The following is a 20,687-nucleotide window of genomic DNA, read 5'->3' as shown; positions in this document are numbered from 1 at the left end:
GCTACATGCTGAATGGATCACGTTTCAACCACTCACACACTCACAAGGCTTTTTAGACGAGATGGGGTGCCTTCAGGGGAGTATGGCCATAGACATAAGGCTTTTTTTTTTGAGATAGAGTCTCACTATGTCTCCCTTGGTAGAGTGCTGTGGCATCACAGCTCACAGCAACCTCAGACTCTTGGGTTTAAACAGTTCTCTTGCCTCAGCCTCTGAAGTAGCTGGGACCACAGGCGCCCGCCACAATGCCCAGCTATTTTGGGGTTGTAGTTGCCATTGTTGTTTGGCAGGCCCGGGCTAGGTTCAAACCCCCCAGCTTCTGTGTATGTGGCTGGTGCCCTAGCCACTGAGCTACAGGTGCTGAGATGACATAAGGCTTTTTAAAATATAGGAATAGACCATGAGTGGCTGTATCAGATATAAAAAAGTTTCCTATCCCCTCCATTTTCTTTAAACATGATTTTTTAATGGTGACCTCTCAAGCCACATTGTAATTGGTCAGCCTGGGGTTTGTTTGAAGGCTTCCCAGTCATGTCATCAGCTATTCTCAGGAGAGGAAAGGCAGGGTATCCCCCCTGGGAGAATGACAACACACTTGTTTCAAGTTGGGGAAGAGCCTGTGGTTCTCTTCCTGTGTTTGGGGGAAAGCGAACACACAATGTTCATTTCCTAAATATGGAATGTGCTGTGCTGGCAGTCATTTTCCACCATGTCACATCCTTCTGGCTGAAGGCAGCAGGGGCCAGGACAGGAAATGGCAAATTCTCAGAATGAGACAAGGTTTTCCCAGGGCAGCCATTGGTCCTCTGAAACTATAAAGCACAGTCATCCAGAAACGGCCTCAGATTTTTCTTTCTTGGAGGCAGCCAGAGTGAATGGTAAGTGGGAAGCCTCCAGGCTTACCTTCTGGAAAATGGCTGTTGGACTTGTAATAATGGGGTTGTATCCTTATTCCGTTATATATTGGGTATGACTTTTTTCATTTTCTCTTTTTACTTGGAAGCTTATTACTGGTGGGTTGGATTTTATGGACACAAGCATGTAAAATGAAGACCTACATGTCAGGAGACCAGGAATCTAGACTGGGCTCAATGAAAAATCAGTGGTATCTAGAATGTTTCTGTTTTTCAATTTCCCCATCTTCCAGATGAGAATAATGATTTCTGCCTTATCTTACAGTTTTGAAATGCTCTATTTCTGTGACTTATTTGCCACTTTAAGACATTCCTAATAATGATAAGTGCAGTAGATAGGAGAGTGGGAATCTTTGGCAACTAGGAAGGGTACTTTTAACTCCAAGGTATAAAGTTGTCTCTTTGTTAGTCAGCTTTGACTGGTTTCAATTCACTTTGGTACAAGGTAGCCCTCAGTGAAGTATAGAACAAGAATTCTGGCCATTTTATTTTATTCAACTGTTACTAATTTTTTAAAGGAAGATTTCATAACAAAGAGATATAGCAATATTAATTTAATTTAATTGTAAACCAACACCAAAAATTGTGATTTCTGAGGACCAGAAGAGCCCTAGTTAGAATAAATAGTCCTAGTTAGAATGAATAGTGCAAAGGTCATCTTAGGTTTGAGTCTAACGTAAGAATCTGGAAGAATCACCAGCAGAAGAGTTGCTTCAGGCAAGCATCTCACTTAGAGAGATTAGTTTCTTATATTTGAGAGACAAGTATAAGACTTTTGAGGTTTTGGTGACTTGTTTTTTTCACTTATCAGAGAAATGGAGAGAGAGGAAATGTGTTGCAAAACTCCTAGGATCCAAGTCTTCATATAACGAAAAGTCGTTGTAAACTGTACAACCTACCACTTGGAAAGTGTTATCTTTCAAATAGAGCAAAGGCCTCGCTCAGTATTAGAGAAGCCTTCTAATGCTCCCCAGCCCCGTTAAAATTTTACTTAACATCATAGCTAGGCGCAGTGGCACACGCCTGCAATCGCAGCTACTTCAGTGGCCAAGGTGGGAAGACTTGAGTTCAGGAATTCAAGACCAGCCTGGGCAACATAGCGAGACCCTCATCTCTTAAAAATAAAAGCTTATTTAACCGATGATGCCCATTGTTAGCGTTCCCTGGGAGAGAAGCAGAATATAGCATTATTCCTATTTCCACATGCAGATGAAAGGTGCTCGGAACTTAAGGGACTCGTCCCAGATTCCAGAACCGGTCTTTGTGAACTTGATACATGACCCACTGGGAATGGACTCGTTTCCCCTGGCGTGACAGCTCCTTTTAGCTCTTGTGCGCTCCAGCTTGCACATGGGAAGCGCGAGCGGTAGCGGCGACAGGTACGAAGACTCGGGGCTAACTGCGCGTCTGTGTCCCCGCAGGGCATGGAGAGACCGGCGGCCTCCGAGCCGCTGGGCGTCGAGGCGCTGCGGCGCTTCCAGGGGCTGCTGCTGGACCGGCGCGGCCGGCTGCAGGGCCAGGTGCTGCGCCTGCGCGAGGTGGCCCGGCGCCTGGAGCGCCTCCGCCGGCGCTCCCTGGCAGCCAACGTGGCGGGCAGCTCGCTCAGCGCCGCGGGCGCGGTGGCTGCCATCGTGGGGCTGTCGCTCAGCCCGGTCACCCTGGGGGCCTCGCTGTTGGCGTCAGCCGTGGGGCTGGGGGTGGCCACGGCCGGCGGGGCTGTCACCATCATGTCCGACCTCTCCCTGATCTTTTACAACTCCCGGGAGCTGCGGAGGGTGCAGGAGATCGCGGCCACCTGCCAGGACCAGATGCGCGAGATGCTGCGCTGCCTCGAGTTCTTCTGCCGCGGGCAGGGCTGCGGGGACCGCCGGCTGCTGCAGTGCGGCAGGAACGCCTCCATCGCCCTGTACAACTCCGTCTACTTCATCATCTTCTTCGGCTCACGTGGCTTCCTCATACCCAGGCGGGCCGAGGGGGCCACCAAGGTTAGCCAGGCAGTGCTGAAGGCCAAGATTCAGAAACTGGCCGAGAGCCTGGAGTCCTGCACTGGGGCTCTGGACGAACTCAGCGAGCAGCTGGAGTCCCGGGTCCAGCTCTGCACCAAGTCCGGCCGCGGCCACGACCTCAAGATCTCTGCTGCCCAGCCTGCGGGGCTGTTTTTCTGAGAACATCCTTTTCCCCCAAGGACCGAGGCTGGAAACCATCCCCGTGGGATGCTCCAGATTTGTAGGGTCCTCAGGAAAACACTAAGTCCAGTTAGGAGCTGAATGCAAACGATAAGAAAAACTGTTCTTGAAGAGGGTGGGTTCCCACAGCCCTTCTCCCATCACTGTGACATTCTGCCTGGGCTTGAGTGCCCCGGACTTTTCACTTGTGTCATCTTAGTGGAGTGTGTGACCCGAAAACTTTTTCCTTTATCAAAACCTTTCTGTTTTCACACAGCTGGGCAGGCACTCCTGTTTTAAAAGTTATTCCAGTGTCCGGCTGAGGCTGGAGAGGGTGCCACCCGTTGGCTACTCTCCAAGAACCACTAGGCTTTGAAGTCTTCGAAATGCTGGCGAGAGGAGACAGCTGCTTTAAAAATCTGTCTTCTTGAGTTTCTGATTCAAAGAACTCCAGAATCTGGAGCAAATCAGATGTCCTTTGAACTCTGTAGGAGGGTTCAGGACCCAGAGGAGGCCCTGGGGCTGCCATGCCCTCTTCTTCCCTGTCCTTATAGCTCACTCATTCACAGGTCCAGCCTGGGTATGGAGTGAGCCTCTAGCTGGTGACTTCTTATCCAGGCCTCAAAGGAGGGGAAGCCAACTGAACAGTCACCCAAGTCCTGCCCTCCCTCCCATCCCCCCATGAAGAAGCTGAGGCCAAGAAATAGGAGGCAACTAACAACTTCCTTTACTGACATCCTTGTGTAGAGAAGAGAGCAACTGGTTTTGAGTTAGACAGTTCTGGGTTTATAATAGACTTTGTCATTACTGTGTGAGCTAGGCCACCTAAATCCCTCTGACTTTCTGTAGAACAGAGATGATAAAATACCTCACCCTGCCTTGTGGTATTAAGTGAGACAAAGCGCCTAGCAGCGTCTGGCTCACAAAATCTGGTCCCTGGATGGTCACACTGGCATCACACAGTAACTTGTTAGAAGGGTAAATTCTTGGACTCAACCTAGGATTTAAGGAAGCAGAAACTCTGGATGTTGGGCCCAGCAATGTGTGTTTAAACAAGTTCCCTGGGTGATTGTGATGAGCAGTAAGGTTTGAAAATCACTGCAACAAATGTTAAGTTTTGATCTCCTCAATGAGCCTTCATGAAATATCACTCCTCTCTAGGGGATCCAGAATCTTCTGAATCATTCACAGAAGGTCAAGGACAGGCTGTGTCCCAGAAGCCAAAGAAGGTGTGTGTGTGTGTGTGTGTGTGAGAGAGAGAGAGAGATTGTGTGTGTGTGAGAGGGAGCAGGAGAGAATTCACCCTGGGGCTGATCTCTCTCTAAATGAACTAAAGGACATAACATAATAAACCCTGTAGAGGGCAATGTTGCCCACTCATTGTAGAAACTGGTACAGAAAGGAATGTGAACTTACTGAAAACTGACCTTTATCTATTACCTTCTCTGAAACTGCCAGTCCATGTATTTTTTAATTTATTTTAAGTTTGTAATTTAATTACTATTTGTTCTTTGCATTTAGTATTATTTAATTATCACATTGAGAAATAGAAAGAATAGCAAGTTTCTGAATGGGAGACTACTGATGTTCTTTTCAAGAGAAGAGAATGAGTTTGACTTTCTAAGGCAGGGCATGAACTGGAAAGAGCATTGCTTTTCTTGAATAAGTTTCTCTTCTTTAGGGGAGATTTATTTTGTTCTAGAGTTTCAAGGGACCCTTTTAAGTAAGTATGGAGAGTTCTAAAGAGAGAGACCAGGAGCTGAGTTTAAGCTTGTAATGGAGACTCAAAATGTGGGATATATAAATGATAAAGCATATTTATCCTGAAGGTACTTTGCCAGAAGATAACATTTGACCTGGAAAGAGAACCTATTTAGTTCAGGAAAAGTAAAAAAAAAAGTTAGAGGCATATGAAGGAAGCACTTAGACCTTGGAAGTCTGATGTCTCATCAAGTTAGGTCTTACGGAAGATGAACAAAATAGCTTGTCTTATGGTGATATTGTAGTATATTTTCACTTTGGAGTCTGTAAAAAAAAATGTCAGCCATGTCCAAGAAAATACTTATGATTTCTTCAATTTCTATTCTTAATAACTGTAATGTTGAAAAATAAGTGGATTAGTCTTTGGGACCACACATAAAAAATTTGGTGTTTTATTTAGTTATTTTAAATGTTATACCTCCAATGTATGGTGCCCCATGATCGTATTAATGTACACAGCTATGATTTATTATTAATAAAAAAGACAACATTAAAAATAAAAAATAAATGTTATACCTCTACCCAGTCTGTCTCCATGTTTCCCAATGATGGCAGTGTGTCTGAGGAATTATAATTTTAGCACTGGGGGTGGGGAAGGTAGGAATTGGTGTTTTTTGTATTTTGTATTGTAAATTGCAATTACTGTGTATCTTGGTTTCTTTTGAAATTGATATTGGTATCTTTTTAATCTGGTGTCACTTCCTACACTGCCTTGCATGGACACTAGCATTTTAGATCACCAGAATGTACTTCACATAGCCATTGTGTTATGTCATAAAGGTACAACTATTCCCTAATTCCATGTTTATTAATGCTTAAGTTTAAATTATATTTTTCCAATGCCTGAGCTATTCCCTCAAAATACAATGGGAACTTTTAGAAGCAGCAACAAACTTTTCCTGTATCCTGAGTAAATCAAAGTCCAAACTTCTGAAGTTGTCACTTCAGTGGCCCACTTTACATCTAAGGAAGAGTATGTACTTTGGAACAATACTTTGCATGTAATAAAATCTCGAAAAATGCATTTGAGTAATTTAACTTTTTTAGCAGTGTTAATAGGGATTTGTTGATAATGAAGGATTGTCTTATGTGTCTGTTACAAAGACTGGAGTCTCTATGAGGATTTTGTCTAATCCAGTTGGATTGATCCTAGAGACAAAAATGTATTTCTTTTATGGGAATGTGAATAAAGCTTTTCCCTAAGGCCTTCATTCCATAAACTAACAGGTTGAAATGGTATGTTGTAAAGGAAAAAAGTGAGGAGGTATTTAGATTATAAGTGTACTTCACAAAAATACCATTGTACAAAAATAAATACATTGTACAAAATGTTTGAGTGCTTCTCTGTTATTTCTTGGGTTTACAATCATTTGGATTGTTTTGTTTCATAAAAGGGAGATTCATTGATTATTCATTTCAAGGATTTAATAAAACTATATTCTACTCCATTAAAACAAGTAATCCTCAGCAAACATTTGGATCCTAACCATTTTGATGTACTTGCCTTTGGTCACATGTCCCTCTGATAGCGTAAATGTCAGAGCTGTGGTGTAGTAGCCCCCCAAGTCAGATATGTCAAACAATCAGTCAACTTGATATGTTGATATATTTCTCATTCAACACATTGGTGTGAAAAGGAAGCAAAGGGAATTGAGACATTGAGATAAAGACATTTTGCAGAGATAAATGGGGATACAGTTAAATGTAGCAACTTTTGAGTTCATTTTTTCCCTACTGTAACAAAAGTAGTCCTTTCCCTTTATTGAAATAAATTTAAAGATCAAACTTTTTGATCTTTCTTTTACTAATTCTCTAGTTCCATATTTTCCTGTGTTTGAATTACTAACTTTGAAAAAGCACAAATGTTTAATCATTTTCACTTACAGTATTCAGCATCGAACTATATGAATCAATTTTTAAAAAGTAATTGGTGCATGGGCAGCGCTTGTGGCTCAAAGGAGTAGGGTGCCAGCCCCATATGCTGGAGGTGGCGGGTTCAAACCCAGCCCCAGCCAAAACTGCAAAAAAAGAAGTAATTGGTGCATTCGCAGGAATTCCCTTATTAACTAGAAATCAGACTTTCAGAAGTCTCAGAATCTTTGAATATAATTAATACCTGGGAAGTATTGAAAATAAACATGGACTCAAATTAACCTTCACAAAACCCAAACACTAGAGAGAAGTGAACAAGGAAGAAGGCAAAAACTTCCTCAGAAATCTGCAGGGACTTCACCTTGTGAGTCCCTGCTCTTGACCATGCAAGACAGGCTGGGAAATGCAGAATTTTTAGCTGAGATTAGTGCCGCCCCCAGTAAACCTAGGATTCTGGTTAGGAAGAAAAGGAGGGTGGCTATTGTGTAAGAGGGGGGCCATCAATGCAATCAAAAAGCCCGTTGTGATTATTGTAGTCAGTTTGGAGCTACTGCCCTGTAGATGACCTCACTAGCTAAGTGCCAGTCTCTGAGTCTATACCTTGGAAACACTCCTGGGTCTGCACTGGACGTAGCTCTATTAATGACTGTACAAGCCAGGAAAAAAAAAAAAACTATGTTGGCAAGACCCTGACTGTTTGCAAAGGCCAGCCACAAGCTGGTATGGTAGCTTTGCTGAAGCATATGGTGTTCCTGTAGTAACAAGTGTCCTTTTAGTTAATTGTAATAAATCTCTTGTTGAGTTGACAGGAGGTTGGGATGTTACTTTCTGCTCCTGGCAAACTCATGACAGGGAAAGTAAACCCTGCTGTGGTCTGGAATAAGACAAGGACAAAGAATAAGCCCTAAGATCTGGAAACAATCTCCTAGCAACTGGGGAGTTGTTAGGAGGGGAGAAATTATCCTGATGAAGTGGGACCCATGGAGGGGCCAGGAGTGCACATTAGGGGTAGGCCACCTGGCTGGTGTTAGCAGTGTGTGGTAGAGATAAGACCTTTTAGTGTAGTCTTGCCTGCACAGATAAAGAGTATCTATAGGAAACTACATTTGCAGAAAATGATGTTTAATCCCATTTTATATTTCGGATGTAACCCCAAGGGTAGGAGTACAGCCAGGCCTGTAACATGATTGGCCTCTGAGTTTTAACCATAGGTCACAGCCAAGGCATTTGCCTCCCTTACGCACAGAAAAAGCCAGAGGTTGGCTTATTGCAGCATTTGTGGGGATGTGGTTGCCAAATCTACCAAAATAATTGTAATTGGAAGAAGCTTTTTTTTGAGACAGAATCTTTCTATGTCACCCTGGTAGAGTGCCGTTGCGTCACAGCTCACAGCAACCTCTAACTCTTGGGCTTAAGTGATTTTCTTGCCTGGGCCTCCTAAGTAGCTGGGACTACAGGCACCCACCACAGCACCTGGCTATTTTTTGGTTGTAGTTGTCATTGTTGTTTGGCAGGCCCAGGCTGATTCGAACCCACCAGCTCCAATGTATATGGCTGGCGCTCTAGCTGCTGAGCTATAGGTGTCAAGCCTGGAAGAAGCTTTTAGTGTAGATAGAGTTTGGGGGGATGGGAGGCATCTAAAATCTTTCTTTTTTTTTTTTTTTTTGTAGAGACAGAGTCTCACTTTATGGCCCTCGGTAGAGTGCCGTGGCCTCAGACAGCTCACAGCAACCTCCAACTCCTGGGCCCAAGCGATTCTCTTGCCTCAGCCTCCCAAGTAGCTGGGACTACAGGCGCCCGCCACAACGCCCGGCTATTTTTTTTTTTTTTTGGTTGCAGTTTGGCCGGGGCCGGGTTTGAACCCGCCACCCTCGGTATATGGGGCCGGTGCCCTACTGACTGAGCCACAGGCGCCGCCCTAAAATCTTTCTTTTAGACTAAATCTTCTTTTTCTAGGTTCTCTCATTGACACATAGATATTTGCTTTTGCCCTCACTGAGTTATTGAAACTCCACTCTCAAAATGTATTTTAAGCACAGTACTTTTCTTAGTGTTTAAACAAAGTGACATTTTGATAATAGGGAAATTTAAAAAAGAATACTTAATAATAATAGCTAACATTTATTGAGAACTCACTAGGTATTGTTCTAAGTACAAATTGACTTATATTATCTCATTTACCTTGCAAAAACCTTATAAAATAAATTATATAATTACCTCATATTACTACATTAAAGTAAGGAACTGGAGAGGTTGCACAGCTAGCAGAAGGTGCTCCAGGATTTGAATTCTGGCAGCCTGATTCCAGAGCTATACTATTAGCTATTCTCATAGTAAGTATATTCCTGGTATAAAAGAATAGCTCGTGATGATGGCAATATTGATGACAGCTGAAGGATTAATTCATTTATCCAAAAAACATTTAGGGAGTGTTTACTAGTACCATGTACTATCATTTGTGAGGAATACAAACAGGGTTCTAGATCTGTTGGCACTAACAATCTAGTATTCTAGGAAGTACAATCTTATACTAGTAGGTTGTGTCAACAAGAAATTAAAATGGGGCTAGGCATAGTGGCTCATGCCTATAGTCTACCACTTTGGGAGGTCAAGGCAAGAAGATTGCTTGAAGCTAGGAGTTTGAGATCAGCCTGGGAAGCATAGTGAGACCTCTTTCTCTACAAAAAATTAAGAAATTAGCCAGGCATAATGGTTATTATGGCTACTTGGGAGGCTGAGGTGGGAGAATCTCTTGAGCCCAGGAGTTCGAGGCTGCAGTGAACTAAGATTGTGCCACTGCCCTGCAGCCTGCAGGGTGATAGAGCAAGACCCTGTCTCTAAAAAAAATTATTTAAATAAAGAAAATGGCCAGTATATGCAATAAACAATGTGGCTGTGATTGAAAATTACCAGCTTCAGCTTTGATCCCAAAACTTGCGTACGGACAGGTGTTTTGTGAGGCTTTCCCAGATCTCCCAAACATGACAAGATTCTTATGAACAAAACACGTGGAGTGGAAGGATGCGATTTCTGGGAAACTTTGGCTAACTGCTGATGTGCTGGAACTGACGCTATCAACAGTGACAACACAGACATGAACAAAGGAATTACTGGTCCAACAGGCTTTTCCAGATCTTATTTTAAAACCTCAAAAATTAAACTTCTTGAGGTTATTTCATCGAAACTACCACTGACCCTGTTTGCCAGTTTTCTTCCTTTTAGGAGTGTGTGCTCCATTTAAGTCTAGTGGTTATGAACTAAAACTGATAGAGACTTTGGGTGAGTAGAGAAGAATGATTAGGAAGACTTTGGGTAACATAAAACTATTTAAAACAATAATGCTTTGTCTATGGATGATGCTTTTTCCCTTTTTCCTTTTTTTGGGGGGTGGGGGACAGAGTCTCTGTCACCCAGGCTGAGTGCAGTGGCATGATCACAGCTCACTGCAGCCTCAAACTCCTACATTCAAGTGATCCTCCCACTTCAGCCTCCCAAGTAGCTAGGACTACGGGCACATGCCACCCATATCCAGCTAATTTTTAAAGTTTTTTTTTTTTTTTAATTTTGCTTTCAATTTCAACTGGCTTTCACTCATCTTAGTTTGAAATTTTTTGGTTTTTTTTTTAATATTTTTTTCTTCCTTTAGTGATTCTCTTGCCTCCTCTTTGCCTCCCAAGTAGCTGGGACTACAGGTGCACACCACAACACCCAGCTTTTTTTTTGATAGAGACAGGGTCTCACTCTGACTCACTCTGGCTCAGGATGGTCTCAAACCTCTGACCTCAGGCAATCCACCTGCCTCGGCCTCCCACAGCACTAGGACTACAGGTGTGAGCCACCACACCTGGCCAATTATTAAAGTTTTTGTAAAGACAGGATCTTACAATGTTGTCCAGGCTGGTCTTGAACTCCAACCTCAAGTGATCCTCCTGGCTTAACCTCTCAAAATATTGGAATTACAGGCATGCGCTACTATTCCCAGCCAAAGATCTATTTTTAGCATTGTCCTCTGGGATTTTGCACTATGATTTAATATTGACAGTAGGACCTCTGTAAGTTGACCACCCAAAGGACTATAATGAACTGGTCAACATATGGAGGTGGTTAACACAAGGGACTTGGCCTACTGTACTGATATGTACATGTGTACATGTCTGGTCTATGAGAATTAGATCAATTTAAGGCAGAGATCACTGTAGGGAGGTGGTCAATTAGCAGTGTAGGGAGGGTCAACTGTATTTAACTTACACTCTCTAACTTCTCAGTAGCATTTGACTTTGCTGACTACCTAATTCTTAAAGGATTCTTCTGTTTTGAATTCTGTGATACCAGCCTTTCTTATTTGTCTTTCTGACTAGTTAGCTTTTTCTTTCTCCTTCATTCTGAAAGTTCCAGTGTTTGCTGAGCCCCGTATCCAAGCGGCCATCTTTCGGACCTCCATCATTCAGCCCTTCCCTGAGCACACCCATTTCCGGTTTTCTCCAGCTCTGGACTGCATGTTGGTATGAATGACACTAGCTCTAAAGGATTGTGTTGGATCAAGTTGAATGTGATGGGTATTAGGTGAGATGAAAACAAATGAAACCATGGACTGAATGAAGGAAGTTGCTGAAGAATGTACCAAGTTCTAGACGCGTTTCCACTACTCCATTCCCTCATCAGAGTGCTGCACTTTGGTTTCAGCCAGATGTGGTCTTGCTGTAATCTGAATGTCTAAGAGTAATCCATTCACATCTCTTACTCAGACCTAACACTTGATGCTTTTTATTAAATATATCTGTGCTTATCCTAAGGCTTTGAGTCTCTCGGCAGTGTCTCTCTGGCTCCTGCCACAGGAGGTGCTTTGTAGATGTTTGTTAATGTTGACCAAGAGCTATTGATGGACAAGAGCCATTTATCCTCAGGGATATTACTGGCATTGTTTCTTGGAACATCAAAAGCTGAACTTCTCCTTCTCTGTAAAACCAACCCAGTCTCATAGCTCATCTTCCTCTATCAAAGACAGCATCAGGATCCCAGTTGCCTGCCTTGGAATCTCATCATCGTCTCCAAATCTTCCCCTTTCTTATTTCTCGATATACCTTTGCCAAAGTATTTCCTTCTCATTAGCCCCAGTGCTCAAGTGGTGCGGTAGGAACACTGACAGCACATCCTCAGGAGCAAAAACGAAGGCAGGTAGGTGATAAGATTGTTGGGGGGAACTTGTCAAAGTTTTCTTCACTTCTTTACCAAAATAGGAAGCTAGAAAGCGAGATCAGTGGCTGAGAGTAATAGTGGGAGAGGGAGCCCTGAGGGCTGGGTGGAGTTGTTCAGGGGATTGGAAGAGAACCTCTAAGGAAAGGCACCGGTTCTCTGAGAAGCAGGAAGGGCGGCTTGCAGGGGGCAATTTGGTGCATGGGTTTAATAATATGTGATCAAGGAAGCATCACACGTTTTTCTCCCTAACAGCTCTGTTGGGGTTTTTAGATGCAAACACTAGAATCTCTTCTAGCTTTTTAAGCAGAAAAGGAATTTATTAAAACATCTGAGGAAGCTCACAGAAAAGGTGAAAGTCAGGTTTGGAGGTGAGGCAGCCAGGAACAATGCCCAAAGCACGTTGTGAGATCACTACTGCAGCAGAGACCCCATTGCCACCATTGCTAGGCTAGGATGCCTCGTAACTACACATCCAATACTAGTTCTGGACACCAAAACCTTTGCCACTGCTGCTTCTTAAACTGGACTCCTCTGCCAATGTCAGTATCTACTTCCTTGTGTTGCCCTTCGCTGAACTAAGCTCTGGCATAGGTGTGTCTGTTTGGGAGAGAGTTGTTTGTCTAAGATGGGGTGCAAGGGAGGGTGGGACATTGAGTTTCTGGTTTCTGCTTCAAGGAGATGGACAGAGAATGGAGGAAATTTACCAATCATTGGGAAAGATGCTGGGGCTTGGGGCCCATAGCACAGTGGTTACAGCGCCAGCCACATACACCGAGGCTGGTGGGTTCACTGGTGGCTTCCAACTGGGCCTGGGCCAGCTGAACAACAATGACAACTGCAACAATAACAACGAAGTAGCTGGACATTGTGGCGGGCGCCTGTAGTCCTAGCTGCTGGAGAGGCTAGGCAAGAGAATCTCTTAAGCCCAAGAGTTTGAGGTTTCGCCACAGCACTCTACCTAGAGCAACTAAGTGAAACTCTGTCTCAAAAAAAAAAAAAAAAAAGATGTTGGGTCATCACCAAGCATGAGAAATGTCTAGGATAGCAGGGGTAGTAGTGGTTAATGTTTTATTTGTTTATTTCAAACAGTGAGACATCAGACTCATTATACTGAAATTCACATGCTTCTATTTTAAAGTACAGCTGGAAGCTACTGTGTATTGCTCTTATTATTTCATTGCGGGAAAGATATCAGGATTACTAAGTAATTTCATAAACATGTCAATTTCTAGTAATTTGTTTTTTAAAAATATTGTGTATGCATTTAAAAAAAAAACAATTGCAGGCTGGGTGCGGTGGCTCATACCTATAATCCTAACATTCTTGGGAGGCCAAGGTGGGAGGATTGCTTAAGCTCAGGAGTTTGAGACCAGTCTGAGTAAGACCAAGACCCTGTTTCTATTAAACATAGAAAAATTAACTGGGTATTGTGGTGAGCACCTGTATTACCAGCTACTTGGGAGGCTTAGGCAGGAGGATTGTTTGAGCTCAGGAGTTTGAGGTTGCTGTGAGTGAGGCTGACAACCAGAGCACTTTAGCCTGGGCAACAGAGTGAAACTCTGTCTCTTAAAAAAAAAAAAAAAAAAATCTCAATGAATCCCCAACAATAAAAAAAAAAAAAAAAAAAAAAAAGAAGTCACTCTGTCTCTAAAAAAAAAAGAAAAGTCACACACACACTTGTATGAGGGGCCTATGAAGCAACCAAAAAACCAGGAAATGACTCAAAGCTGCCTTTTCCTGTATTACCCAGGGCACAGCTTGGACTGACCTTGAAACCTGAACCTTTGTGGTTTTCTACATAAGGATCATAACGTAACATTTGAATTTCCTGTTTGTTGTTGACTATAGGTTAACCCATTCCTTTATGTTTTACGTATTCACATCTTTGAACAACACTTGTCCTCTTCATTTCAATTCTCAGTCTGTGATACCAGAATTTGGGGGGCACTAGGGACAAAAATGACAGTTGTGGTAAAAAGGTTTGCTTTACAGCCACACTCCTATCCCAGCCACATGACCTGCTCCTAGCCACTGCCCGTGAGTGGTGACCACCACAGGAGTAGCTGTGGCCTTGTTAAATTACTACACTCCAAAGCCAGTTCTCCACTGATTTTTTTCAGATTCAGATACTCCCTGTGCCCACCAGCACTGAAGGACTTATTCATGCTAAGCACACTCACAAGAGACTAATTTGCAAACTGGTCTCATTTGTTCATTGGACAGGTATTCATGGAAGACCTACTCTGTGCTAGGCACCAGGGCACAGATCACTGCTTTTGTGGTGCTTGCAGTCTGGTTGGAAATCAAACAATAGTAAAATTCATTTTGAACTAGGATGTACAGGAGAAGGAGAAGCGGAGGAACTTGAGGTAAATTTTGGCAGCATGATGGATAAGACTTGCTGATGTGAACCCTGCAGGAGAGGAAGAGGAGAGAGGAAGAAAATGGAGAGAGAATTGAGTGTTGGGGAGAAATCTGCACGCTAAAGTTTTAAAGTTCATTGGGAGATAAGGCTGAGACGCAAAATGAATTATCCATGGAAGAGACACCCTTTGTAGCATGTAGACTACACAGGAGACAAAAGAAGTTGTCTTGACCTAATTCAATGTTTTATGAGAATCTTACTGATATTTTCATTCTCCACCCCAGGGCTAGCACAGAATGGTGGCAAGAGTGGGCTCTGGACCAGACTGATGGAAGTTTAAGTCCTGGTTCCTACAACAGTAGTGTGCTGCAAGAGGATCTTAGGTGTGCTGCGAAAATTTTTAATTAATTGAAAATTAATCATTAATTAAATTTTTTTCTAAAGAAGTTCAAAGCACATTAAATATATTCTTTCTTTTGCTCGTTTTTTTTTTTTAATCAACATAATTAAAACGTGCCCTGGAGCTTTAACTATAGGTTCAAGTGTGCCATGAGATGAAAAAGGTTGAAAAACACTGTCTCAGATATTCAAATCCCCACCTGTACACATCTAACTTCATCATAAATCTCCATCTTATGTTTCCTATAGGCTTCATTTGATTTTTCCCACTGCAGGGCCTAACCCTGAACTTTCTTTCTGCCTGTAGACCACTCCTTACACCCTACACACCCAGTGAGTGCTGTGACTCCCAGAGAAAGGTTTGGTCACCCCATCACCCTGGCACCTTGATTTTCCACTTGGTACCATTCATCTCCGTGGGGATTACTTTTTCATACCTGTCTGCCTCATTTGACTGTGAGGATTTAGGAATTATTATTATTATTATTATTATTATTTCCTAGGCTGTCTCCCTCTCTGGAACACAGGTTTCATGCTTTTTCTTATATCCCTCATGTCAGGCTGAGGGCCTGACAAAGTGAGAATATTTGTTGAATAAACAAAGACATAAATATAGGTTTTCTGTATTTAAAACATTTTTTCAAATTAAAAAGAACAAGAAAAGAAGTAAACAAATAATGAGAAATAGTTATCTTTTCTCCCTAAACATGAATTGGTTTGGTAACTAAGTAATTTGTGCTTTGACTTCTTTTTTTTTTCTTTTTTTTTGCAGTTTTTGGCCGGGTCTGGGTTTGAACCCGCCACCTCCGGCATATGGGGTGGGCACCCTACGTCTTTGAGCCACAGGCGCTGCCAGCTTTGACTTTTTTTTTCTAGATCTCATATAGACTGTCCTCTTCTCTCCCTGCCATCATGCTGACATCCTCTGTGTCTGTCCTTTTTTTTTTTTTTTTATCAGAACATACATATTCAAAACAGGCTACAACTCAGAAGTCCAAAGATAATTTCTGACCGATTACAAATAGGGGTCCCTGCTTGAATAAAGAGCACTTTGTCATAAATAAGCTTTCTCCAAAATAGGCTACAGCTTAGGCAACTGCTGGGAGGAATTCATGCAGAAACTGATGACTGATTCTTTTTTTTTTTTTGAAACAGAGTCTCACTTAGTTGCCCTGGAGTTGAGTGCTGTAGCGTCACAGCTCACAGCAACCTCCAACTCTTGAGCTCAAGTGATTCTCTTGCCTCAGCCTCCTAAGTAGCTGGGACTATAGGCACCCACTACAACACTTTGGCTATTTTTAGAGACGGGGTCTCGCTCTAGCTTAGGCTGGTCTAGAACTCCTGAGCTCAGGCTATATGCCCGCCTTGGCCTCCCAGAGTGCTGAGATTACAGGCATGAGCCACCGTGCCCGGCCTGATTCCTGATTCTTGTTTGAGTCCAACACGGAACTCTTGTCTTTAAATAGCGGGCTTATTTTACTTTTGCTCCAAAAACCGCCAGTATACTCACATGCTCACCCCCCACAGCCACCAGGGGGCTTCCTCTGTGTTCCTTAGGCCCTTCCCTTCCCATCGGTCACAGTAGGCACAGAGCCTACAATCTTTTAGAGATCGTCAAAAGAAAATGTTAACTTCTTTTAAAATCAAAAGAAAAAACATGAATTTTAAGATAAAGAAAAAATTGAACATATAATATTAATACATTTGTCTTTATGTAAATGCAGTCACAACATACCAATATTTTTAAAGAAGGGTTCTCTCTATTTCATGCAAGCTGGACTCCAACTCCAGGGCTCAAGTGATCCTCCTGCTTCAGCCTCCTGAGTAGCAGGGACTACAGATAAGAACAACTGTGCTCAGCATAAAATATAATTTTTTAAATTTTTTTGTGGAAAAGGGGGCACATGAAGATAAAAAGACCCAGGAGTCATGAAAACCTTTCGGAGTGAGACAGGGTCCCTTAGACCTCTTCTTCCGGAGCCGGCATATTGTTTCGGGCTTGCTTTCCTGCCCCATCGTTTGGAGTGTTTATTTAGACTTCCTCTTTACCCTTCCTCATTGTTCTGAAAGTACAGGATATGACCCCGCTCACTTACCAGAATCAACCTCTATTATTTCTCTGCCCAGAATATAAATATCCAAACTACTCCAGACCTGGCAAGAACAGTCAAAGCAGACAATCCTCTCGGCTGATGACTGCATTCCCTCTTTGGAACGCACTACGGTCATCCTGTCAGTCTGACATAAATCCTGTCACCAGGGTGGGCATTGGTCGAAGGCCCAAACCTCACGGGCAGGCCCTGGACCAAGGAATAGGACAATACTGATGCTGCTGTCATTGTAAGACATGTCCTCTTTGTGGTCCTTGGGGACACTGGCACCAGAGGAAGTTTTAAAAATAGCCTATGTTCTGAATTATCCAAGAACAAACAGAAAAGAGTTTTGCTTGACTAAAACCAATAGGGTTTTATATTTAACTGCAATTGAATGCTTTAATTCCATTTCCCTTTAAAGTAAGAGCTGACACAAAATCTTAAGTGTGATTGTTTTTTTTTTTTCAGTAACATATTTTAACAAAACTAGGGTACAGTCCTTCCAGTTGTTTCCCTTTGTGTCCTCTTTTCAAGCTTCTCATCTTTGCTTTCCCTCACTTCCCAGGGGGGCCTCTCGGCTTCTCTCTGCTCCTCTTTTCTCATTCCACAATCCTAAATGGAATCAAAGAATGAGTCGAAGGGAAGCAAGATAAATAATTCAGCTGTTTCTCTCTTTATTTTTTACGGAACAGTCTGTGCGGCTGCTTTTAAAGGTGAAAAGCTACTTTGATTATGTAAGACAATGTTTTCTTCTGTAAAAGCGCTGGTGTGGTCTCGAGAGGTGCTAGTCTTGTCTCCTGTGACCTTGCTGTGTGATCCCAGACACATCTCTTTACTCTCTGGAACTCAAGTTCCTTACTTTTCCAATAAGAAGCACACATTCCCCAGCCTATGTAACAGAGTACAGGAAGAGGCCAAGCCAGAGCTAGCGTGTTCGACTTTCTTTGGGAGAAGTCAATGAATGTCCCTTCATCCGAAAGCATATTATGCCCCTTGTAAATCATACAGAGTGGGCTAATTCCCAGCCCTAGGAAAAGGGTAAGCAGGAGGGAAGCTTAAACCTTCCTTTGACTGCCCGATAGAACCAATTCTAGGAGCTGGGTGTGGTGGCTCAGACCTGTAATCCTAGCACTCTGAGAGGTGGGTGGATTGCTTGAGCTCAGGAGTATGAGACCAGCCGGAGCCAGAGGGAGACCCTGTCTCTACCAAAAATAGAAAAATCGGCCAGGTGTTTTGGTGGGTGCCTGTAGTCCTAGCTACTTGGGAGGCTGAGGCAGAAGGATCTCTTGAGCCCAGGTTGCTATGAGCTATAATGCCACAGCACTCTACTCAGGGTGACAGAATGAGACTGTATCTGTAAAAAAAAAAACCAAACCAATTCCAGGTTTGGGTGGTGTTTTATGAAATGTGTGCCTCCTCGCCTCTCCTTTAACTTAGGGTGAACTAATATAAAAAGACCATATTCTCTATTCTGCAGGGGTATAATCTCAATGGAGGATAAAACTTCATTCCCTAAAAAAAAAAGTAAAACCAGTGAAGTCTTCCCTGGACTCCAGGACACCTGAACACACTGCTTTGCTGAGTTGTGCTTTGACTGGGCAGCATTCACGGAGCATCCGTTTTGTGCCTGGCTCTGTGCTCAGAGCCAGGGGTATGACGATGGCCTCCCTGTCTCTTAGATAGTCTCCTTTCCCCACACTATCCTCTCTGCTGTCTATCTCCATACAGAGTTAGAGTGACATTTTAAATGTGCCCATCATGTCCCTTCCCTTGTTCCTTTTGTGTTTAGAATAACATCCAAACCCCATTTCTTCTACTAAAGGGCCCTACGGGATCTGACCTGGGCCTGCCTTTCTGATTTCACTTTAACTTTTTTGTTGATGCAGGCACCAAAGTGATTCCTAAACCAGGGTCTTTTGTTGGGGTGGTTGTGGGAAGGCCCTTAGGCACACTGAGTTTAGTTGAGTTGAGTTCATTCATGATTCTCAGGCGAAGGCACATTACCAACACAGGTTGCTTCTCTTGCTGTGCATATTTATTCTCTTTTACCCCCAGTTCTGCAATTCTCCAATTCCCAATTTTGTCCCAATCCCTCTTCCTCCACAGACAACCAATCTAAAATAGTCCAGGGGTACCTTCTGTTTGCATGTGTTCCAGATGTAGAATATGATGTTTGTGGGTCTACATGTTAAGTACACATAATGTATGATATGTTTTACGCCTTTCTTACTCAGCACTAGGTTTTTGAGATCTAATCATATTAGTTTTTTAAAACTTAATTTTTATTAAATCATAACTGTATACATTTATGGGGTACAATGTGATGATTTAATATACAATGTGGAATGCTTGAATCAAAGCAATTAATATAACTATCACCTCACTGACTTATTTTTGTGGTATGACATTTATGATATACTCTTAGTTGTTTGAAATGTACCCTTGCATTATGTACATTACGCGAGATACCGCCAAATACCCTCCCTCCACTTGCCCTCCTCCCTCCTCTCCCTTCCCCCTCCGTTTCCCTCCTCCTCCCTTTTTCTTTCTGGACTATCTTCTTTTTTTTTTTTGGCTATTTTTTTTTTTTTTGCTGTTGTTGTTGTTGTTGCAGTTTGGCGGGGGCCGGGTTTGAACGCACTACCCTCGATATATGGGGCCGGTGCCCTACTCAATGAGCCACAGGCGCTGTCCCGGACTACCTTTTTTTTTCTTTTGAGACAGAGCCTCAAGCTCTGGGTAGAGTGCTGTGGTATCACAGCTCACAGCATCCTTCAACTCCAGGGCTCAAGCGATTCTCCTGCTTCTGCCTCCCAAGTAGCTGGGACTACAGGTGCCTGCCACAACGCCCGCCTAAATTTTTTGGTTGCAGCCATCGTTGTTGTTTGGCAGGCCAGGCTGGATTCAAACCCACCAGCTTAGGTTTATGTGGCTGGCACCTCAGCCACATACAACTGGACTATCTTTTTACTTTATTATTGTGTATGAATGTGTAAGTGTTTACATATTGGTTTCATAATAGTATTGAGTACAATGGATACTTTTTCCCCCATCCTTGAGACACTTTACTAAGAGGAATATATTCCAGAGATCTAACTATATTGTTAACAGCATGCTTGTACATACTGGGTACACATTTAAACTATCCACTTGCCCACTGATGGACACTGCATTGCCTCCACCTGCCCATCTCCAGGAATAGTGCTGCCTCAGACACTCGGCAGTGGGAGAACATGGATGACCGGCCACTGGAGGGCGCGTGCTGGGCACTGGGCGTGCAACACAAAATACTTCAGTGGCCCATAATTTCCACAGCAGCTTCCCTGGCATCAGGGGCTCTGTAACTGGAGTTCCCTCAGCCTGCAATAACGGTCTCCTGAGCTGGTAAAAGAGTTTTCTTTTGCTCATCAGTGAAATTTTAGCGCAAATATCACTGCCTCAAGAGAGGCCTTCCCAATCTTGCAGCTATCCCCATAACCCACCCTCCCCCAGTAACTGTCATTTTTATTTACGTTTGTGACATCACAGCACTTTTCACGATTTAAAATGATCTATGATAATAATCCGTCTTCTATCCACCAGGGCAGGGGACGCTGTCTGTTCACGGGGTTTCTAGCACACCCTAGCATATGGTGGGCTATCAACATTATTGAATAAATGAATGAAATAACAAATAAATGTTATTGTGTTATCATTCCGTTCTATGGTTAGAAAAGTTGAGAACATTATGGGCGACGCAGGTAAAGAAGCCACTTTAAAGGGGAACTAGAGGTCAGCTGGAGGCCCTGGTCATCAGCCCATTCTGCCCTGGCTCAACGGCACAAGTGCACACATTAAGGTGGGTCGCTAACTTTTCGTGGCCCGACCCGGGGAGCTGGAGGGTGCAAACCCCGGCAAGCCCGCAGGGGGCGCCCAGGACACG

General features: G+C 43.2%; 1 protein-coding gene across 2 annotated transcripts; it reads left to right on the top strand.

Moving 5' to 3' along the window:
* The first annotated feature begins 780 nt into the window (after positions 1 to 780).
* APOLD1 (apolipoprotein L domain containing 1) lies at positions 781 to 6,223 on the top strand. 2 transcript variants are annotated; one of them, XM_053555475.1, is made up of 2 exons: positions 781 to 878; positions 2,336 to 6,223. In XM_053555475.1, exons 1-2 carry the CDS (start codon positions 876 to 878, stop codon positions 3,077 to 3,079), a joined length of 747 nt encoding a protein of 248 aa, XP_053411450.1. In that variant the 5' UTR covers positions 781 to 875; the 3' UTR covers positions 3,080 to 6,223. The 2 variants fall into 2 exon arrangements, with proteins under 2 accessions (XP_053411450.1, XP_053411451.1); XM_053555476.1 differs by having other exon boundaries at positions 862 to 878; positions 2,124 to 6,223.
* The last annotated feature ends 14,464 nt before the right edge of the window (positions 6,224 to 20,687 follow it).

The sequence above is a fragment of the Nycticebus coucang genome, chromosome 12 (assembly GCF_027406575.1).
Source record: "Nycticebus coucang isolate mNycCou1 chromosome 12, mNycCou1.pri, whole genome shotgun sequence".
NCBI classification, from domain to species: domain Eukaryota; kingdom Metazoa; phylum Chordata; class Mammalia; order Primates; family Lorisidae; genus Nycticebus; species Nycticebus coucang.
This window is presented reverse-complemented; position numbering and strand designations above follow the sequence as displayed.